The sequence below is a fragment of the Melanerpes formicivorus genome, unplaced genomic scaffold, assembly GCF_026170545.1.
Source record: "Melanerpes formicivorus ecotype bairdi unplaced genomic scaffold, bMelFor1.0.p_v2 SCAF_5, whole genome shotgun sequence".
NCBI lineage: Eukaryota > Metazoa > Chordata > Aves > Piciformes > Picidae > Melanerpes > Melanerpes formicivorus.
In genome coordinates this window covers 32,058,593-32,081,517 of record NW_027142357.1, presented here as the reverse complement: position 1 = coordinate 32,081,517, position 22,925 = coordinate 32,058,593, and the positions used below count along the sequence as shown (strand labels likewise).

The 22,925-nt window shown below is 47.6% G+C and overlaps 1 protein-coding gene across 2 annotated transcripts in view; it reads left to right on the top strand.

Moving 5' to 3' along the window:
- Positions 1-22,925, top strand: part of SLC12A8 (solute carrier family 12 member 8) — a 62,968-nt gene that overhangs the window by 9,793 nt on the left and 30,250 nt on the right. For both annotated transcript variants that reach the window (XM_068139036.1, XM_068139035.1), the window contains 2 exons: positions 9-200; positions 3,788-4,019. In XM_068139036.1, the coding sequence (XP_067995137.1) occupies positions 9-200; positions 3,788-4,019 (424 nt within the window). The remainder of the gene's footprint in view (positions 1-8; positions 201-3,787; positions 4,020-22,925) is intronic.

Sequence of the window (22,925 nt, the reverse complement as noted above, 5' to 3'; positions counted from 1 at the left end):
CATTCCAGGGAAACACTGGCATTGTAATGGGCATGTTTCTGGTGTCCTTTGTCATCCTGGTTGCCCTGGTGACAGTTTTATCTGGAATTGGGGTGTGTGAGAAGTGCAGCGTCGGAAGTGGAGGAGTCTACTCCATGATTTCTACTGTCCTTGGAGGTCAAGTAGGGGGCACCATTGGCCTTCTTTATATTTTTGGCCAGGTAATTAAAAAAAAAACAAAACCAAAAAACCATCCACCCAACACATTACTTAAAGAAAATTTAGAAACTTTAAAATGCTGAAACGAATCTTGTGCTTTCCTGATGCAGGAAGTAATCACAGAATTACTGAGGCTGGAAAAGACCTCTGAGATCAAATCCAGCCCATGACCTAACACCATGACAGCAGCTAAACCATGCCACCAAGTTTCACATCCAGTCTTTTCTTAAAGACCTCCAGTGATGGCAACTCCACCACCTCCCTGGGCAGTCCATTCCAGTGCCAATCAGCCTTTCTGTGAGACAGTGCTTCCTAATATCCAACCTAAACCTCCCCTGGTGCAGCTTCATACCCTGCCCTCTTGTCCTGTCACTAATTGCCTGGGAGAAGAGCCCAACTCCCACCTGAATACAACTTCCTTTCAAGTAGTTGTAGAGAGTGATAAGGTCCCCTCTAAGTCTCCTCCAGGCTGAACAACCCCAGGTCCCTCAGCCTTTCCTCAGATGACTTTCCCTTCAGCCTCTTCACCAGTCTTGTCTGTACACTCCAGTATGTTGGACAGCATGGGAGTGCATTTAACCCTGCTCTGCACTCCAGGAGCAAGCCCATGCATGGCAATATGCTGCCTGGCATGGGTCACAGTGGTGGAGGAACTGGTTGTCTGAACAAACACAAGCCTTCCCAGTCCGAATTACCCCCATTGTCAGGACATGCCTTTGCTGGTGAGAGACTTGACTTAAACCAGTAGGAGAGGCCAGGTGACCAGTGAAAGCACAGTGAGTGCCTGTGAACTGGCAGGTTTGGCTTCAATGTGCTCCCTGTGCCCTTAGGGACTGGACAAGCCTTGGCTGCTTCTCTCTGTGAGACAGCAAAAGTGGAGCTGGTATGACAGGTGAGCTAGGCAGTCGTAAGGGTCACAGACATTTTGAGATCCAAAACACACAGTCCTGGATTTTTTGAAAGGTCCCAAGCAGCTGTCATGGTGGTGAAGCACTGAGACACACAAGCAGTAAACATAAAGAGTGGAAAGTAATCTCTTAAACCTGCAGTAACTTAACCCTCTCCCCCCATAAAGATGTTATAAACAGTATAAAATGTGGTGAGCAGAGAAGCATTTTTATTGAGGCTTGTTTTTAACTGACTGGCTTGCAGCAATCTGCGAAAACCCTTAAAAACACCCCAAACTGAAAACAATCCTCGCTTCTCCTTTCACTCCAGATTAAAAGCAAGTGTCCATAAAATGCAGACTGAACACAGTTACAGGCCAAGATATGGAAATGGGCCACACATGAGAATCCTTCCTGTCATATTTTCCACTCTCACTCTCTAAGCAGACCCTGTCTGGGAAAGCAATCAGGTTGTAGTCTGTCCTGAAGACTGTAAAAACTAAGCTGTGGCAGCCCCAGCCCCTGCCTAGGCATTCCCTGAGCTCAGGGGGCTGTGGGGTGGGAGCTGGCAGCTTTCTTAGGAACACTTTGCCTGCTCCTGAAAGCTGATGCCTTTCCCTTCTCTTTGGCTGTGCTTTCAGCCTAGTGTGCTTTGCACCAGCTTCAGGCTGATCCCCAGGTACAGGATGCTCACAGAGCACTGCAACAAGTCAGGCCAGACAGAGAGCTGTTCCCCATTCCCTGCTCTGCCTAGGGCAAGAGGGGCACTACTGGCCATGTGCTGCTGATGCCCTGGGAGATAAGAAGTGGCTCAGTGCCCTAGGGCTGCTGCAGAGATGGGCTGATGGGCTTCTGCTGCTTCATCCAAGGTGAGCTGAGACCCAGTAGGGCTTTGCTGTCCTCCTGGGATGCTTCAGAGGAAAGGCTTAATGAGACTGTTCTAAATGCTGCAGCACGTGCCTGCTAGGTCCCACAGAGACCCTCTAACCATGAGGCTGGGGTTGGGTGCCTTACTCTGCAGTCTTCTGCAGTGGCTTGAAGTAAGACCTGTCTATGTGGGCAGAGGTTTTCCAGGGTCCAGCCATAAAATCCCCAAAGTAAAGATAGTGACAGTACTTGTCTGCTGTTGAAAATCAATTAGATTCTTCTCCCAGCAATGTGTGTGGTTTGCAAAGACTCCCAAGGGACTGATTTCTGCATATTTCAGCCTAGATTTGATTTCCAGACAGGTAGTTCATGAGAAACCAGCCCATGTCACAGTGTCACTGAGGCCCTGGCTCTTGCTTTGTGTGGAGCAGCAGGGTGTTTGCGGGCACGCAGCTCCTCCGTTCTGCTGGTGGTGCTCGTAGTCCATCAGAGGAAAGGCTTCATAGAGGCTTGTGGTGCTGAGACTGTCAGAGGCTTGCTCTGCTCTGCTCCCTTCAGAATGTCCTTTCACATTGCCATCCTTGACGTGAAAGAAAACTTAGTTTAAGAAAGCTTCTGCAAAACTGATGTTGGTCAGGTACAGGGAGATGGAGTTAGGGGATACTGCTTTCTGTCTACAGGTGTCTGAGTCTGAACAGGTGAATCCCACACACCTTGTTTTCCAAAAATCATGCATGAACTCCCAGCTCCTGGGTGTGGGTCAGTTTGTCCTGAACACCTTCAGTGGAGTAGTGCTGGGCCAGTCCAAGGTGGATCTGCAGTGAAGGAGGTGTCTACTCTGACTCTTGCTGACTTGGGTAGGGGATTTTTTCCCTTCCAGTCATGTGGGAGCTGTGCTGCACATGCCTAGCCCATGGATGTGGGGTGGTGAGGTTGCAGGACCTAGCATCACTTTACCTGTGTCAGTGTGCAGCTGTGTGCCCTGACCTGGTTTGTTGGAGATGCCATTGAAAAAGGTTGTTGCTGAAATGTCAGCTAGTAGGAACCTCTGGAGGAAAATGTCCTGAAATTTAGGATTTATGTCCTGCTGTAGGATTTGAGGCCTGTGCTGCAGATGTCCTATCCTGCAGACCCTCAGCCACCCAGGGCAGTGCATGTGTCCTGTCCTGCAGCAAAAGAAACAAACAGCTTTCTTGGGAGCTCGGGGAGCATGGCTTCCACAATGCACTCTCCTCAAAAGTGCAGGCTCTGTTCCAGCAACGAGATGGGGAGCCGGTGAAACAGCAGACTTTACATCCAAACTAAACACTGAGTTAAAAATAACCCCTGGGAGGCAATGAAGGGGGAAGCAAATTGTTGTTCTTCAGGAAGGTGTTGAACTGGGAACCATCAGAGAAACAGAAGGGAAGAAATGCAGTGTCTGATTCTTTTCTCCCATGGAGAAACAAGTGTGGTTTCTCCTGGAGCAGTAATAGGGGTAAATTTTAAAGCCAGTGGAAAGGTGCTGGGCTTCTGGCCCTAGTGCCCAGCAGCAGGGGTGCTGCCCTGGCAGTGTGCAGTAAGGTTCAGTCCCTGCAGGCCAGAGTAACATGGAAGATTGTGTTGTGGTAGCAAATGTCTGTCTGAATAGACTCCTTAGCCCAGCATGGGTGCTACAAATGGGGATCCCTTGTTCTCCCAATCATAGAGTCAACAAGGATGGAAAAGACCACAAAGATCATCAAGTCCAACCTGTCACCCAAGACCTCATGACTACTAGACCATGGCACCAAGTCCCACATCCAATCCCCTCTTGAACACCAAAGGGCACTCACTCACAGGGTTCCATCCTTCAGTGTGTTGCAGGTGCCATGTACATCACTGGCTTTGCAGAGTCCATTGCGGATGTCCTAAGCCTCAGCAACATCTGGGCGGTTCGTGGGATATCCCTGGTTGTCCTGCTGGGCCTACTGGGGATCAACCTGGCTGGGGTGAAATGGATCATCAGGCTACAGCTCCTGCTGCTCTTCTTACTGGCTGTCTCAACGCTGGACTTTGTCATCGGGTCCTTCACACACCTTGATCCAGGTAAAACTAGGGGCTCACCACATTGGGGTCAGGAGGCATTAATCCCCCAGGGTTTTCTCCTTAGGTGTCTTTGTAAAGTTACATCTGGGCAGAGGCAGAGTTCAGTGCTTCCAGACATGGTCTTTATCCTCTGGTTCCAATCTTTTAGAAGCAACTTGTAATTTTGCAAAGAGTATATGTATTTCCAGAGCAGGACTGGAGATACCTTATTATTGTAGGTATGTAACCACAGGAATGTGTGTGCTCGTTATATTTGTACTGGATTGAGGTTTTCCAACAAGAGAGAGGTGGGTTTTGCAGCAGTTCTTTGCAGCCTTCTGCTAATTCCTCCAGTGTTGAGCGTTGTGCCTACGAAAACAGACAATTGTGACTTTGTCTTAAGGAGATCTTCTCCCCAGAGACCTCCCAGGTCACTTGTACCCTGGCTATGGCAAGCTGTGTCACTAGCACTGGCTCCAGGCAGCACAGTGGTGGATTTGCTGCCCAGGGCAATGCCGGGGAGCTGAGGAGGGAGCTGGGTGGGCTAGAGCAGATGACTGCTAGGGTTTGAAGGAGCTGTGAGTGCAAATTTCCCCTGTTAACCTTCCCCAGCCTGGTTCCAGCCCCAGCAGTGGCTCCAGCTTGGGAAAGGCACAGATTCAGGGCTCCCACCTGCAGACCTGCTTGTACCCTGAGCCCCCTTCCCGTGTCCTCATAGCCGAGAGTTGTTTGCCGGGAGACACATCTCAGGACGCAGGGAGCTGCAGTAGAAGTAGTCCTGGAGTGCCGCAGCGGCCACCCCAGCAATAACGAAGTGCAATTAGCTGAGTAAACAGAAGGTGTCACCTTTTTCTTGGCTTCCTGTGTCCAGCAGCGCCTTAGGGGCTTCCAAGTGACCTGCTAAAGTCGGTTTAACGGCAAGATCTTCACTTTTGGTTTAGAGTTGGGATTCAGCCTCCGAACCAGGCGGTAGGAGTTGAGTTAGACAGGCGCTCATAGCACGAGTTGTGTAGCTGCCTTTCCGTGCGGCGGTGTTACTTTGCGCGGGGCTGGTGTGGTGTGCAAGGGGTGAGGGCAGAAGCTGCTGCACCAGCAGCTGTTCCCCCGGCTCAGAGAGCGAGCCTGCCTTGTGGAAAGGCATTTTCCTTTTATATTTAGCGTACAAGAAACGGCCCAAATGAAAGCCAGTAAAAGTCTCAGCAGACACTTGCAAATGAAATAAGGATGGTTGTGCTTGGTGTGATGCGTTTTGCAGAGGAAGCAACTGGCCTGCTCCAAACAGCTGTGTTTCATAGGAAGTAGTTGCTTTCCGAAGGAAATTGAAGGGGAAGGTTTGCACTGTGGTTGTGCTCAGAGGAGACCTTTAATGCAGGCCTAGTGACTTTTCTAATAGTAGAGAGTAAACGAATACTTAGGATGAGACCTGATGGTAGAAGAGTGGAGATGGGAACAGGAGAAGAGAATTAGAAGAATACAAACATCAGCAAGAAGCAGGTCCAAGTTGAGGTCAGCTTAGTTGCCTTTGATTTCTTCCACTGCCAAGCACTATGTCATTTTTCTTCTTACAGAATATAGAGAAAGGAAAGGAAACAAGGCAGTTGAGCATTGCAGATGCTACAGTTTAGTAATGGCTGACTAAAAGGAGAGTATCAGTGCATGATAATATACGGGGCTGATGGTAGCCAGATCGAAGGCCCACATGCAGGTACCCTGGAGCAGCACTGCCCTTATGGTTGGACCTGCAACCATGAAACTGGCTGGGGAGAGCTGTGGATTTCTCTGCTTTTACAGTCCGCTTCTGTGCGCAAGTACTGCTTAGCGACAGGATGAACGGTTGGCTCTTCCCACGTCCTGCATTTCCCCAGAAGGCCTCTGAGTGGTGTGTCAGCACCAACGGTGAGCGCTGGGCTTCAAGAAGCCTCCTCGCTGTCCTGTACGCTCTCTGCCGGGCATGGATGGGCGCGACGGCACCCCTCAGGACAGCATCCCTCATGCAAAGAGGCTGCGGGTAGCATGTGAAGGTTTTGGTGGAGCTCCATTCTTGAGAGTTGGCTGATAGCAATGGGAGAGGGCAGTGCATCTGAGCCCAGCACCTGAGAAAGCATTTTGAGACCCATTTGGGGCGGGCAGTCAAGTGATCGTCTCTCTGCAGCCTTCATGTCTGTGCAGTTATTTTGGGTTTGGTTCTTCAGCTGCAGCAGTGACCGAGATGTGAAGGGCAGCATGCAGGGAGAGGTAATTTTTGAGGAGAGACCCATGATCTGGAAAGGTTTCATCTGACATCTTGTCTCGGTTGCTTCCCTACTTTATGACAGGTTTATGGAGTTTCAGTTCACAGCCTCAGGTCTTGATCTCTGAATCTGTAAAATGGGCCTGGTGCAGTCATCCTGCCTTTCCTGCTTGCCATGGCAGCCTTTTCCCTCGCTTAACGTTTCCGAGTGCTGCGCACATACCAAAGGGCTGCGCGTCTGCCAAGCAGCAGTTACTTGGATTTCAGTAACCTCCAGGAATGCCTGTCCATCTTGAAGATCTTAAACGGCTGTCTTTGTGTGGTTGGGCTGGGTGGAGTCCCCTGCTCTTCTCCCCATTCCCTCAGCTCACACCCAGGCACACACCAAATCGGATATTGTCCAAGCACTCACTCCCTTCCTGTGGTTTGCCTTTATTTTTAGTCTGAGGATGGAGTGTGTTTACACAAAAGGGGGCTTCTCAGCAGGGCTTCCCACTGCTTTCTCTCCTTTTTATCCTATTGAGAGCCAGACAGGCTTCTTCAGCCTGGAGCTGGGGCTGGAGGAGCTGAGTGGCTCCAGCAGGTAGGGAGTGCTCTGGGTTGCTTGTCCCAGTGCTGCTGACCTGCCTCCTCCCTGCCAGGTTTGCCTGCCTGCTCCCCACCAGGCCTCAGTGTCCCTTTGTCTGGCCCCAAGGGCTTTCATTCCTTTCCACTGGGTTGGGTGGAACTTGCTGATTTTTTGGAGTTAATCCTAAATCCTCCCTTTGGCTGTGGCTGGTGCTTCCCCAGGGGATGGATGGTCACAGTCCCAGGCCAGGATCTTGGCCAGGGGTGGGTAGAAAGGAACAGAGCTCCTGTTCTGGCTGAAAACCAACCTCACTGAGCTATCTCTGGCCATTCATCTTAATATTCAGTCCCGCCACCGGAAACAGAGACCCCCATTCTTCGTCCTTTTGACAGAAAACATCCATATTTTTCTTTCTCCCTAGGCATAGCTTACTGTTTTTACCAAAACTAGTACAGACAAATTGAAATCAGGCAGTGCTTAACTTTTTCTCAGGCTGCACCAGGGGAGGTTTAGGTTGGATGTTAGGAAGAAGTTCTATACAGAAAGAGTGATTGGCCATTGGAATGGGCTGCCTGGGGAGGTGGTGGAGTCGCCATCATTGGAGGTGTTCAGGAGGAGACTTGATGGGGTGCTTGGTGCCATGGGTTAGTTGTTTAGGTGGGTTGGATTGGTTGATGGGTTGGACGCGATGATCTTGAAGGTCTCTTCCAACCTGGTTTATTCTACGTAATTCTATGTAATTCTCAACCCATAACCAAGACCCAGCACTTGCTATACAATTGCATAGTAGCAATTCAGGGTTTCCTTAGTTCATGTACTTTTAGCTTTTAATTCCAGAGGTCCACTTCTCAAAATCAACCTGAGTTACTTTGGGGGGACAAGTGAAAGTAAAGGCAGAATCCAACGGCATGAGATTTAATACATCCAAGTACCAGGTTCTGCACATTGGCCACAGCAACCCCATGCAGAGCTACAGGCTGGGGTCAGAGTGGCTGGAGAGCGGCCAGGCAGAGAGGGACCTGGGGGTACTGGTCGATAGTAGGCTGAACATGAGCCAGCAGTGTGCCCAGGCAGCCAAAAGGTCCAATGGCATCCTGGCCTGGATCAGGAACAGTGTGGCCAGCAGGAGCAAGGAGGTCATTCTGCCCCTGTACACTGCACTGGTTAGGCCACACCTTGAGTACTGTGTCCAGTTCTGGACCCCTCAGTTTAGGAAGGAGGTTGACTTGCTGGAACATGTCCAGAGAAGGGCAACGAAGCTGGTGAGAGGTTTGGGCACAAGCCCTGTGAGGAGAGGCTGAGGGAGCTGGGGTTGCTTAGCCTGGAGAAGAGGAGGCTCAGGGGAGACCACCTTGCTCTCTACAACTACCTAAAGGGAGATTGTAGCCAGGTGGGGGTTGATCTCTTCTCCCAGGCAACCACCAACAGAACAAGAGGACACAGTCTCAAGCTGTGCCAGGGGAGGTTTAGGCTGGATGTTAGGAAGAAGTTCTTCATAGAAAGAGTGATTGCCCATTGCAATGGGCTGCCCAGGGAGGTGGTGGAGTCACCATCACTGGAAGTGTTTAGGAGGAGACTTGATAGGGTGCTTGGTTGCATGGTTTCATTGATTGGGTGGTGTTGGATGATGGATTGGACGCGGTGATCTTGAAAGTCTCTTCCAACCTGGTTTATTCTATTCTATTCTCTCCCTGACCTGCTTCTTAGAACAGTATGTGAAACTTTTTGGCCTTTTCACATCCCAAATGTTAGAATCACGGAAAAAAAAAGAAGATAAGCCCGCCCTTAATGCCCACTCTTTTATTTTCCTAGCATATCTCTGCTAATTTTTGTGTAGGGTGACTCCCAAATACTCCCTTTTCAATTAGGCGCCTGCTTTCCTGTTTTGGCAGCGGCTCTCAGGTGCCCTGTGAAAGCAGAGCAGCTGCAGGAGGGTGTGTGGAGGGGATGGTTACTGGGGGTAGGGCTGGTGTTAATTTGGCTGTGCTTTGTTGGGGAGATGAAAGGAATCGCAACATGAGCAAGAGGGGCCCAACAACAGCCTCTTAAATGCCTGGGGGTGGAAAAAATAAATTACTTTGCTGGGAATTCAATTATTTGGTCTCCTTGGGCTGGGATCCCCCCCACCATCCTGTAGTAGACAGTATCATGTGTACTGGGGTGAGCGTGGAGACCAGCTGCATGGGGCTGAGCTCCTCTGCTCCCAGCTGGGAAGCTGGGGTAGTTTGTTTCTCAGGGACACGGGGAGGCTTGAAAAGCATGTTGCTGTCAGGGTATTTCTGCTTGAGATTATTTTCCACACAAACCACATCCTTCATGTCACCCACTTGGGTTTTAGCTTCTAAAAGTCACTCATATAGAGCCCAGAAATTAATTTACCATCCTCACTTCTTCCTCTAAGGGTGAGTCCTTTGGAAGATTCACCCCTCTCGGGCATTCTGTGTCTGAGCCAGTGGAGCTGATGCTCTCCTGTGGGTACCACTGGTGAGGAGCTGTGGGAGAAGAGCTTTGCCTGGGGCTGCTCCAGCAGATGAGGAACCTTCAATTGTTCAACTGATTTATGTATATAAACACTCCAGTGTTGTAAAAATCCCTCAAACGGTGCTTTGGGGGCTTTGATGGATTGAATTAATGAAGTATATTCACACATATTGAATATGAAAGCGATCAAAGCATCGCGATCAGGGCCTTCTGCTTGTCCCTCTGTTGTTTTGTTTTAATTTTTGGGCACGAGGGGTGTGCCCCAATTTCATAAGAGAGGGTGCAGGAAGGATGTGTGTGTCAGAAGATGATCTGCAGCTAATCCCAGAGGCTTTATCCAGGCTGATTGCTGACTTCCTGGCCTGAGACACATCTGGAAACTGGCATCAAATTCCAAGTAGAAATCACTGAGTGAGCGGCAGCAGGGGGAAAAAAAAGACCCACCAAACTCCCACTTTGCTACCGAACAAGGTAGACACCACGGTGAATAAAAAGCAGGAGGCTGCTAATGTGCTCTTTATTTATTAAAAAACACAGGCCTGCTTTCCCCAGGTTTTTCCAATTATAGTGCATTGAATGGCCCTGACATCACTCTTGAGTCCAGGCCAGGCTATTCAACAGTCTGGCGAAGACATTTATTAACTGGTTACCTGCCAATTGTCTGGGCTAGGAGCTGTGGGACAGATGTGTTTTGAAAAGTGATAACATTGTTAGGGGCCTTATTTAGATAGTGAGAGGAAAGCTGTGCCACTCTGCCCAGGCTCTCTGAAGTGGGCATTTAAAGTGGTTTATTTTAAAAAGGGGGAAAAAAAGAATTATAAAAACATAGGTTGAGAGGCAAGTTTGGCTGTGTGGTTCCACTCTGACACCTTGCTTGTAGGTAGGTTTTTTTTTCCTAGTGTTTCCTCCCTGGAGGACACCTGGTGGTAGGACTTTGTGGAGGAGCAGTAGTCTTGCCTGCTGGGGGATGCTTGGGGTGTTGGCACAGCTGCTGCTCATACTGTGCCCCCATTCCTATGAGGCCAGGTGGGATTTCTAAGCCCATCACCCTGAAGCATCTACTAGAAGGTGGGTGAGGAGAATGGGAGGAGGGCTCATGGTTTGTGGGTCTCTGTCCTTCTGCACCCACCAGACTCCTAGAGCTTGTAAATAAATCCTGAAATAACTCTGCTGGCTTTGGCCCCAGATGGACATTGCCTTCATGTGGGCTTTTCCTACCCGCTCCCTCCAAAATACCTCCTGTGCAGGTTCTCCATTCTTCAATGCTAGAGCTGGAGGTCATTCTTCAATGCAGGCTGGAGGTCAGGAGGAAGTTTTACACGGAGAGAGTGATTGCCCATTGGAATGGCCTGCCTGGGGAGGTGGTGGAGTCGCCGTCGCTGGAGGTGTTCAGGAGGGGACTTGACAGGGTGCTTGGTGCCATGGTTTAGTTGATTGGGTGGTGTTGGGTGATAGGTTGGACGTGATGATCTTGAAGGTCTCTTCCAACCTGGTCTGGTCTATTCTATTCTATTCTATTCTATTCTATTCTATTCTATTCTATTCTATTCTATTCTATTCTATTCTATTCTATTCTATTCTATTCTATTCTATTCTATTCTATTCTAATAAAACTGATTGACCTAAGAAAGATATATGGCATCCCATAACCTCTCCATTTCTCCCCATTGCTGTGTTTAAATGGGACAGCTTTATTTAGTGGTATAGATTTCTCCCCCTCCCCCCTTTTTTTTTTGGGTGCAACTACATAATTGTTTTCAAATTATGGAGGTATTTTCTTGCCTCTTTTTCTTTCCCCTAGTGTTTAATTCCAATCACTGTCAGCTGTGCCCTGAATCAACTTTCCTAATTCATGGATTTAATTTATAAAGATAATTTCTGGATATTAGATTCTTTCTCTGTCCTCTCACTTCTAGTTCACATTCTTCTCCTAGGCTAAAGAGAAAACTTTGCATTTGACGTAGATCCTTATCTACTGCTCATCATCTTCTCTGCTGTCTCGTGTTAAAAGAATTTTTGGCTGTTCATAAGAGATTTTAGTCTGATTGTACCCTCACTGACCTGAATGATGGCCTGGTAGAATAGAATAGAATAGAATAGAATAGAATAGAATAGAATAGAATAGAATAGAATAGACCAGGTTGGAAGAGAATTTCATGATCATCACATCCAACCTATCATCCAACACCATCTAATCAGCTAAACCATGCAACCAAGCACCCCATCAAGTCTCCTCCTAAACACCTCCAATGATGGCAACTCCACCACCTCCCCAGGCAGCACATTCCAATGGACAATCACTCTCTCTATGAAGAATTTCTTCCTAACATCCAGCCTAAACCTCCCCTGCTGCAGTTTGAGACTGTGTCCTCTGGTGCTGGTTGCCTGGGAGAAGAGACCAGCCCCCACCTGTCTACAACCTCCCTTCAGGTAATTGTAGAGAGCAATAAGATCTTACTGGCTTTCTATTGTACTCAAAGGGGAAATGCATTTGTTGAAAAATGTGATTTTTTTTTTAATGTTTGGTAGGGAAAATGTGTTTGATTTAAACTGAATTCAATTAATAGTTTCAAACAAGGAAAAAAAAATCCTTTAGGTGACGTCTTGCACAACTTCTCTAAAATCAAACACTGCTGGAATTGCTGTCTACTTGTAGTCTGAAACTAGATTTGAAGCTGTAACTGTGATATAAGGGATAATGAAAACCTCCCAAAGGTAAAATGAAACAATTATTTTGACACAGAATCACAAAAATCAACAATGGAGTAGTTTTATTTTGAAATACCACTGTCATCTGGTCAATAGATCCATGATTTGGAAGTATAGGATGCCTTAGTCATGATTATGGCAGAAGAGTCTGCAGACCATGGCAGGGGATGATGGATTATCACAGAATTACACACAGAATCACAGAAATGTCAGGGTTGGTAGGGACCTCAAGGATCACGTACTTCCTACTTCCCTGCCATGGGCAGGGACATCTCACTAGATCAGGTTGCTCAGAGCCACATCCAGCCTGGCCTTAAAAACCACCAGGGATGAGGTTTCCACCACCTCCCTGGGCAACCTGCTCCAGTGTCTTGCCACCTTCACAGTATCATATCATAGTATCAGTCAGGGTTGGAAGGGACCACAAGGATCACCTAGTTTCAACCCCCCTGCCATGGGCAAGGACAGCTCACACTAGATCAGGCTGGCCAGAGCTTCATCCAGCCTGGTCTTAAACACCTCCAGGGATGGGGCCTCAACCACCTCCCTGGACACCCCATTCCAGTGCTTCACCACTCTCATGGTGAAGAACTTCTTTCTAATGTCTAATCTAAACCTCCCCTCCTCTAGCTTGGATCCATTCCCCCTAGTCCTATCACTACCTGACACCCTAAAAAGTCCTTCACCAGCTTTCTTGTAGGCCCTCTTCAGATATTGGAAAGCTACAATAAAGTCTCCTTGGATCCTTCTCTTCTCCAAACTGGACAACCCCAACTCTCTCAGTCTGTCCTCATAGGAGAGGTGCTCCTCATGGCCCTTCTCTGGACACGTTCCATATCACATTTTGGTTAACTGCTTTCTTTTGAAAGATGGGGATTTGACTGACATGGATTAGGCTTTGTCCCAAGCAATACATGGAGCAGCTCGATGTTAGAAAGGAGGTCACTCCAAGGAGTCCAAAGGATGTGTGTCATCACCGTTGCTGTTCAACTGCTGCTCATTTTCCTCCAATTGTTGTGCCTTTGACTCAGCCTAAATTCTAATTTCTCAAGGCTGGGGTTTTTCATCAAAGTTCTGCAGAGCCTCCCACAACCAGGGACTCTGGGCATGACTTCTAAGGAATACCACTCTATAATTAATAATATTATCCCGTTGAGGCAAACTATTTTCCTAGAAAAAGGCTGAAGCAATGGATGTTGTAGTTCTCATCCTCTCTGCAGTGAATAAAGGCATTTCCACTGGCTGGTTTAAATACTGCCCAACAAGCCAGGTAGCAGATACCACATCAAAAAGCAAAATGGTAATGGAAGGGTTTTATATATTATGGCAAGTCTGTTGCTTATGTTTTACATAACACAATATAAAACGTAAGGGGACTTCATAAAGTTGAAATGCCCATGTTAAAATCTCTGCCTTTTTTCTCCTAATCAAAATTGCAGATTTTCCACCCACCTGTGGAAAACATCTTTTTTCTTCTCCTTATAATTAAACCCCACTGACCTGTAGAGACAGAATAAGTGCCAGTCAGCTCTGCTAGCTACTTCTACAGACACATTCCTGAGTTTTCCTTTGTTTAAGCAGTGCCAAGGTGCTGGCCTTCTGTGACGAGGAGCTGCCTGTGTGGGCTCTTTTGGGCTCTGTGTGTGTGCTCTTGTGTATGCTGGTGGTTTTCCACCAAGGTGGAGATAAAGCCAAGGTGGAGATAAAGAAGGCATGTGGGAAATTGGGCAGAAATTAGCATTTCCTCCCACTCAGCCTGGTCCTGCAGGAGACATGATGTGACTGGGGAGAGCTCAGGGGAAGTGTAGGCTGCTTCACAATCTGAGAGAGGTGACAGCATTCCATGGATGAAAATTGCCCCATTAGCTACATACAAATGTCAGAGACAGTTTTAAGCAGCTCCCTTTGTTTATTCTGTCTTCTGTGTGTTGGCCAGCACCCATTGTTTCAGGCTTGTTGGCTTTAGGGAGAGCAGGATGCTCATGACCTGATGACTCTCATGGCTAGGATGCTCCATGATGAGATGGAGGATGGAGTATGAGTGCATTTACCAGAGGGGCGTGTGTGTGAGTATCTGAGTCTCCATGGATGCAAAGGACTGGTGGCCCCCGAGTGAGTTTCATGCAGGTTTCTTCAAACAGATCTGCTCTAGACTTTCTCAAACCGCTTCAGTGTTTTCAGCATGCAAATTCCATGCTCCTCCATGCATCCCATAACAAGGTAGGCCATGACACTGGCTGGTGTTAAAGCTCTTTCCAAGAGCAGCCTGTGGCAGGCCAGGCTGCAGGGCGTGCTGACGAAACCCTGAGCAACCTGAGAAGAGGTCGCCTGCTGTGTCTGGAGACTTTGGAGAAGAGCAAGACAAGTGAGTGCCTCCCCTTGACAGCTCTGTCAGTCTCCACACTTGCTAATTCATCTGCTTGGCTGAGAAATATTTATGCACGAGGGTGATTCATCACCCTGCGGTGAGGTTGCTGGCAGCCGTCAGTGTGATGCCTGTCTCTGTGCCGGTGCTCGGAGCGTGACCAAAATACCCTGCTTTCATCCTCGCCAGTGGTGGCTGGGACAGGCAGGTGTTGTGGAGGGTGGGTTTTGGGAGAGGGTTAATGGTAGGATCCCTCAGAGCCCATGGCAGCAGGAAGCCGTATTGTGTGTTGACTTTAAACAGGAGGTTTGGGAGATCAGCTCTGGAGCAGAAAACAGGGGCTTGGGAGGAACAAACACTCGCTGCTTCAGAAGGGCGGCAATTTCCTTTCTGGTAAACACGTCATTAATCTCAGGGAGCACATTCTTTTCCATCGAAAGATAAGGGATTTCAGTTGCCTTTCTCAGGGCTTGGCCTTTTTAGGTTGTTTTAACTATGGCTTTTGCTCCTTCGATTACAGACTTCACATAGTCTCTCATTTTGGGTTTGCCAGCCTTATTATGGGTGCAGAGAAAGTCTTGGTTAAAGGAACTCCTATCCTTCTGCCTTTAAAATTGCTCTGATCCCACCCACCTCTTGCTGCTTGCAGCTCTGACGAGTTTGACACGTCAGTTTGCTGTTTGTTCTCGTTTATGAAACCAACTCCCTAGTGCTAGTGATAAAATAGGAGGTTTTTTTGTTCACCACAAGAGGAAAAATAGCAATGGGCTTCTCTCCCCACCCTGGGCTGCCTTTCACTGCTCAGGTTTGGTTTGGCATTTTTGAGGATACCACTTGCCTTGGGCAGGGAGGCGTGGGGAGAGGTGGCCGTGGCACCCAGTGCTTAATTTTCAGCTGGCATGCTTTTGCCATGTGAGAAGACAGCAAGGACAGAGGTGCTGCTTTTGCTCCCACTGCCTGTGGCTTGGGGTCTGTGATCACTCTGAACTCTTTTGATAGTAAATGTGTTTAACTGAGACTTAGGGATGAATTTGCAGAGGGAATTTTCTCCCTTCCCATTCTTGCCTCCTCTTCTTCCGAGTACTTTATCCTTGGGGCTGACAACAGCGATCTGGGTTAGGGTGTGATAGAGCAAGAGCTGTGGAGCTCCCACATCTCTTGTCTCTCAGTGCCCTGGCAGTGCAAGCAGATGCTCTGCAGTCTTTCTGCACAGATTTGTCAGTGTGGCCACGTGCCATTGTGTTAATTATGTAATAGCTGCATTTTTATCACTGCATGGTCACTGTCCTGCATGCATTCACCACAAAAATTCCTCTTGCCTAGTTTAAGATCTGACTCACATGGCACACACATTGCACTTGGGCTGCAGAAAAGGGCAGTCTGGGTTTGGCAAGTGTGATCCCCTGGGCAGATGAGCCTAGTGGTACCTGTCACAAGACAGGGGCATAGATCTTTTCACTCCATCCCAATCTTCTCAAGCTCTGCTCCCCTGCAGCGCTTCTCTTACACTTTTGTTTCTTTCCAGTCTTCTAGCCAAAACTTCAATACACAAAGGTGATGCAGGGGAAGTTCTGGAAGATGTTAAAACGTTTTTTGTGTTCCTGTATGAGTTCAGCTGAGGTCATGTTTATTCTCTGTACCTACTAGCACAGCTCTGTGTCTTAGCATGCTTTGCTTTTCTGACTCACCAGTTCCCTGTCTCTTCGAGGACTAGGACTTTCTAATGACAATGTGTTCATGCACCTCACTGAGTGTCAGCCCACAGCGAGTTAAGCAATGGACTGGAAGCATGGAAAAAACAGCATACTGCCCTCTGCCCATCTCCACTGCTGCTTCCCTCTCTCTGTTTTCCTTCCTGACCCTTCCACATTTTTCTTATACATCTCTGCCTCCGCCTGCCATGTGCTAGGCTGGCAGCAGTAGGGCAGCACGTGGGAGTAGTGATGCCAAAGCTGGTGAGGTGTCTTGTACACAAGCCCTGTGAGGAGCGGCTGAGGGAGCTGGGATTGTTTAGCCTGGAGAAGAGAAGGCTCAGGGGAGACCTTATTGCCATCTACAACTACCTGAAGGGTGGGTGTAGCCAGGTGAGCGTCGCTCTCTTCTCCCAGGCAACCTGTGACAGAACAAGAGGGCACAGTCTCAAGCTGTGCCAGGGAAGGTTTAGGCTGGATGTTGGGAGGAAGTTCTTCATAGAAAAAGTGATTGGCCATTGGAATGGGCTGCTCAGGGAGGTGGTGGAGTCAACATCACTGGAGGTGTTTAAGATGAGACTGGATGAGTCACTTAGTGCCATGGTTTGGTTGATTAAATGGTGTTGGGTGATAGGTTGGACTTGATGATCTCGAAGGTCTTTTCCAACCTGGTTAATTCTGTGACTTGACTGGGGAAAAATGTGGGAGTATTAGAATAAACCTTTATTAGAATAAACCAAACCAGGTTGGAAGAGACCTTCAAGATCATCGTGTCCAACCCATCAACCAATCCAACCCACCCAAACAGCTAACCCATGGCACCAAGCACCCTGTACTGGTGGAATGGGAGTACTGAAGGGTTGTAAAGGCACTGCTGCAGAAGTGACCCAACCTTGGAAGAACATTGGAAATGTGATTGTTAATACCAGAGTTAAAGAAGCCCAAACACAGGAAGCCAAGCGTGTGCGCAGAGGGCTGGGGCTTGCGACTGCACCGCTTTGATTGATCTATTTTTAATTCTGTTGGAAAAGATGATTCAAGTGTTACTCATGACCCCAGTGACCTCTTCATGCCTCTTTAATGATGCCAATCCACTGGAGAGGTGCACCATTTTCAGTGACCTTCTTTGGATGTGCTGTGTGGTACTGCTGGCATGAGGCTGCTGTCAACCGGGCCCACGTTCTCTGGTATGTGCAAGTACCATTGCTAGGAAAGCCCTGAGCCATCTGCAGTGTGGCTGCACTGGCACAGAGCATCACTCAGAGCTATTATGTGAGGAGATCCTGTGCTGCTTGATGCCTCAAATCAAATTTCAGTGTTTGCATAGTGTGGTGGGAACATAAAGATAAAAAGACTCTGGGGTTTAGGTGTCATTTTTGTCTTTGCCTCCATCTCTGCACATCCACACTTTCTATGTTGGTGGTTAATTCTGTGTGTCTGTGATTGCACACTGAGGTGCTGAAAAACAACTTTGCTTGCTGTGTTAAAACCAGGCATGCTTAACTTTCTCTTGGCATGTGAAGATGCTGTTCTTTTGTAATAGGCTATGGGTAGCTAGCATGTTTTGGTGAGTTTGGTGACCAGCAGATCATCTGTGGATGAGCTGCTTCTGTAGGCAGGGGAAGAATTATATTGCAAGGGCTTTTGGAGGGAGAATTTTACTCCTCCTCTGCATAGAGCACTTTCACCTGTGTAGGAATTAATTTGGTTTAGGCTGCCCAGCAGATGCCTGAGGGACCACAGCTTCTGAGAGTTACCAACCAGACAGGACTTGACTTGTCCACCAGCTCAGAAGTCTTGGCCTTGTACCTTGGCCTCGGCTAGCAGTTTGGAAGAGGAAAATGCAAGCTTGTGGCTGGTGAAGAGTGAACCTTTATCTTACTGCAGAGGTGTGGGTTCAGGTGAGGATGGCAGCTGTGTGACCAGACTGTGAGGACCATTCCCCTTTTCTCTATATTGGTGTATGTGGTAGTTTTAGGCTGATGCCTAAGAATTTTCCACAGATCTAGATCAGAAAGTGTTAGAATGTAAATAAATTACCATTGGAAGTAAAGGGAAAGTAATGATAAGGTCTAAATAATCCCATTGGTTTGATAACTAACATAAAGTTAGTTGTATAAATGAACTCTTTCTCTTTTTGGCTTCTTTGCTCTAGCAGATACTAGCTGGTTGCTTCTGCTGGCTTTGCTGACCTTGGCTGTGTTTCTTTGTTGTGACTAAGTACTAACAAGCTACTCTTGCTCTTCTCTCTCTCTTTTCCCTTGTATAGGGTGGGAGAAGGGAGCAGGGAGGGCAAGCTGTTGGTAACCCCACTGGTTTTGCCCAGGGGGTTTCTTGTGTTGTTTATAAATCATAAATACAGGTAAATATTGTATATTTTGTACATATTCACTGCATTTCATATTTCTAGATTGTAGTGGGCTTAAATATGGCTTCATTTGCTCTCCAACTGAGCTGGTCTAGCAAATTTTATTTTGGGAGGGGTGATTCTCTCAAATTAGTTCGGGAGTAATTTCAACCCGCCACAGTGTGCCTGAATATCTCCAGCACTCGCACCAGGACCTTGCATGGGCATGTCCTTGGACTGATATCCAAGGGGAACAACTGGATTTTGGGGCTTATGTGAGAAGGGTTTAGGGCTGGAAGAAGAAATGGGAGAGAGAGCGGGAGAAGAGATGATTATGCCAAGGATATGTAATTAGTCTTTGATTCTCCATATCTTACATCACAGAGGATCCTGAAAATGCTGGGGTCAGACCTGGGAAATGTGCTGCATGACAAACGCTTCCAGCTGTTCCTCTGAACACAAATCTCAGCAAGTACCTTCCAGGCAGGAACCTGTGGGCTTAGTTATTTAGGAAAAGGGAAAAAAATCTCACCATTTCATGCCTTTAGCATTCACCTTTGGAATTAAAAGCTCTGATCACAAGCAGAGCGCACTACGTGACTGTCTTCTGGGAGCCTTTTCGTAAGGTGGTTTTCCATTTTTGCATTATTTAGCCCCTGCTCCAGTGCCAGGGTTTACTTAACCTTAAGCTTGTGAACAGGCTTATTGAATTTGGCCAAGACTTGACTAATCTGTAATGAGCTGCAGGTTGCCTGGAACTTGGCAGGACTGTTGTCCTCTGTGTCGTTGCATAATGATCTGACCCCACATAACCACAGCTTTGCCTTGTGCCCTTTCTCCAACCTCCTTGAGTCTCACTCCAAAACCCCAGGCTGCACGGTGGGGTTGCCCTGCTAAAGGGTGTCCTGAGTGCCAAATACCTCCTGGGCTGCTTTCATCCTCTTCCATGGGGCAAGAGGTGGGGGAAAAAGTGCAACATGGAAACAACTGGGACAGAGTGGGGATGTAGTGATGGCAACCAGGCAAAGGCTAGTACCTCCTTCTAAGCATCTGTGGTGGCCAGGGGAACATGAGAATCCCGGCCATCTTCCTCCTACTACTCTGTCTGCATCCCTTGTAGTCCCCCCGTGCTTGTGAATGGAGGAAGCCTATCCTGGAATGTCTTCCTGTTGAAACTTGCTAGGTGGTTTTTATTGTTTATTACATCATTTTAATAAGGGCAACTGGAAGGATTTAATTTCTCAAAATTCACATGAATAATTCAGATGTTGCTCTAAGTCATTCCCTCCCCCTTGTTTATTTGTTTCAGCTCAACCACTTGAGAAACTCATTCTCTGCCTGCTCCTTTTTGAGTGTCTGATGATGAAAATAGATTGTTACTGCTCTTTATTGTGCATTTCCCATAAAGCTGACATGGCACAGAGAAGGATCCAGATTCTTTACCTTCTAGCGTGGCACTGGGAAGAGTGTTTATAGCACTTCAGCTCCAGCCCTCTGCACGCCAGCAAGAGCAGCATTATTAAAGGCAGGATTTAGAGGCTGTGGGGCTGCATGAATTAATTTGAGAGCAAAATTTGTCAGACAAACATTTTGTAATGAGCAAGGAGGGAGGAATCTGGCTTGGATCTCATGTGCCTAGCAATTAGCCGGGGGGGGGAAAGACCCTCCTATGAAAATAAATAAATAAATAAATAAATAGATCTTGCCTTGTTTGGAGATCAGAGAGCCAAATATAGAGCCTATCACATTTCCTTCCCTTCTCCTTCCGAAACTCGTCCTTTTGAAGTGCATTTTCAATGGGATGTGGATAATTGACTCTGTGAACAACCGACTGAGTGCTCTGTTGGTTTAACCGATTGGTCTCAGTCGCTGATTCCTGTTTTGTTTTGGATGATTTTCAGCCCAATTGCCCCGTCAGCTACAATTAGTCTCATTAATATGACAGCTGAAAGGTCACAGATGACTCGCTCCTGTCGCAGGCGCGAGGGCAGCCAGGAGATGCTCACAGCATGCTCTTCTCAGCTCTGTGGTCGTGTGCCAGTGGCTTGCTTAAATTGATGGGGACTGCAAATCCTGGTGTAAAACCCATCGAAAGGGATGTGAGATTTGCTTCACGGGAGGGTGATTGACTGAGAAGTGAGGTTGTAATAACAAGTAGCATTTGGATGAACTTCAATTAGACAAGAAAGCTCCTAGTTGTATATAAAGGGGAAATGTGGAATGGCTGGACTTCCTCTCACCCGCTAGAGCTGTGAGCAAAGGAAGCAGAAGTGGGATAGAGTTGTAGGTGCATCCTGTGACTCTTTCAACAGATCTGTGGCAGTCATTTTCTGCAGTTCCAGTGACATCTGCCATGGTTTCAGGCTTTGTCTCTCCACCCAGGATTTACACTTAGGGGAATGAAGTAGAAAAGGGAGCAGCAGATGAATGGATATAGAACAAGGGATTGTTTGGCTTCTTAAGATTAGCAGGGATCAGATACACACAGCTGCAGGTCAGATGCTGGACTCATGGGTCTCATAGTTTTCTCTTTGGTTGTGGTATGATCGAAATGGTATCACAGAAAATGTAGTCTGGTTGTAAACTTGGCCTTTTGCATGAGAAAGACATGTGAGGCACTCAAAGTGTCTGGGTCAGCCCATAGCTGAATTTATATAGCCCCAAAAATCCAGTTGGAAGACCTCTAGTGGAGATGGCTCACTAACAAAGCAGGGCACTGTGCATGGTGAGGCTCTGCAAGGCTTTGTTCGGTAATTCCTTAATGGCTTGGATGATGGAATAGAGAGTATGCAGATTCAATTTGCAGATGATCCCCAGATGGGAGGGGCTCAGCTGACCCTTGCTGAGAGGGTCAGACTTCCAGATGACCTTGCCTGAGTTGGGGAAGTGGTGTGAAAAGGATGATTTGTGGTTTGATGTATGCAAACACAGAATTTTACAGCCTGGCAGAAGCCATTGACTGCACCGGTGCAGGATGGGAACTGTTTCCAATAGGTGAAAGGATGCTACTAAAATATGCAAATAGCTTGTGGATCAGGCAAGAAATAACATCATGAACTTGAAACAGGGTGATTTTGGTAAGACAGTAGGGGGAACCTAAATACATGCCCGTATACATGAGGGGTACTGACAGTAGGCAGAACATGAGCCAGCAGTGTGCCCAGGTGGCCAAGAAGGCCAATGTCATCCTGGCCTGGATCAGGAGCAGTGTGGCAAGCAGGAGCAGGGAGGTCATCCTTCCCGTGTACTCAGCACTGGTTAGGCCACACCTTGGGTACTGTGTCCAGTTCTGGGCCCCTCAGTTTAGGAAAGATGTTGACTTCCTGGAATGTGTCCAGAGGTGGGCAACAAAGTTGGTGAGGGGCTTGGAGCACAAGCCCTATGAGGAGAGGCTGAGGGAGCTGGGGTTGCTTAGCCTGGAGAAGAGGAGGCTCAGGGGAGACCTTACTGCTGTGTACAACTACCTGGAGGGAGGTTGTAGACAGGCGAGGGCTGGTCTCTTCTCCCAGGCAACCAGCACCAGAACAAAAGGACACAGTCTCAAGCTGCACCAGGGGAGGTTTAGGCTGGAGGTTAGGAAGAAATTCTTCATAGAAAGAGTGATTGCCCATTGGAATGGGCTGCCTGGGCAGGTGGTGGAGTCGCTGTCACTGGAGGTGTTTAGGAAGAGAATTGATAGGGCACTTGGTGCCATGGTTTAGTAGATTAGATAGTGCTGGGTGATAAGTTGGACTTGATGATCTTGAAGGTCTCTTCCAACCTGGTTTATTCTGTTCTGTTCTAAATGGTGAAGACAGGAAAACATAAGAATAACCATCAAGCAAGGCTAAAGTATACTTCACAGGAGATTTTTAAGAATCAGTGGGACAAACTTTTGTCAGGAGTGACAGATATATTTGATGCCACTGCTGTGAAGCACAGGTTGGAGCAGGTTTGCAGATCTCCTTGGGGTGAGATTCATATTCTGACCATTGCTTTTGTTGTATTAATGAAGCATTAACATTATGAGGAACACACTGTGAAAAATCCCTTGGCCAGTGATTGAAATTTTCCTCCAGCAGTTTGGTGGGAGCTGTGCAGCCAGCCCATATGTTGCTGCCATCATGGGCATGAATTCCAGCTGAAGGATGTCAGGTCTGGTCTTGCAGGAACACGCAGCCTACACAAATTTCCCCTTTATTTCTTCAGAAGCTGCACTTTCTGCAGACATCTGTGAGGTCCAGAGGTCAGTGTGCTGCACTGAGCTTATTCCCTTTAAATCTCATTTGGGACTTGTTCCTAGTGAAGTTAGCTGGTGCTTTTAGAAAGCTTAGCAGCAGGAGACCTGTTCTATCAGTCTGTTTCCATCCATGTTTGGGCAACACAATGAATGCAGATGTAGTAGGAAACTTTTGATTATCTATAGAATTTTTCTGTGGCAACTTCAAAGCTCTGTGGTTAGTCAAATTCCAAGACTTTAAATGGATATGTCTTGTGTTCAGAGCTCCAATTTAATTGTCTGGTTTAATCTGTTTTCCAAACATCATTAATGTTGTC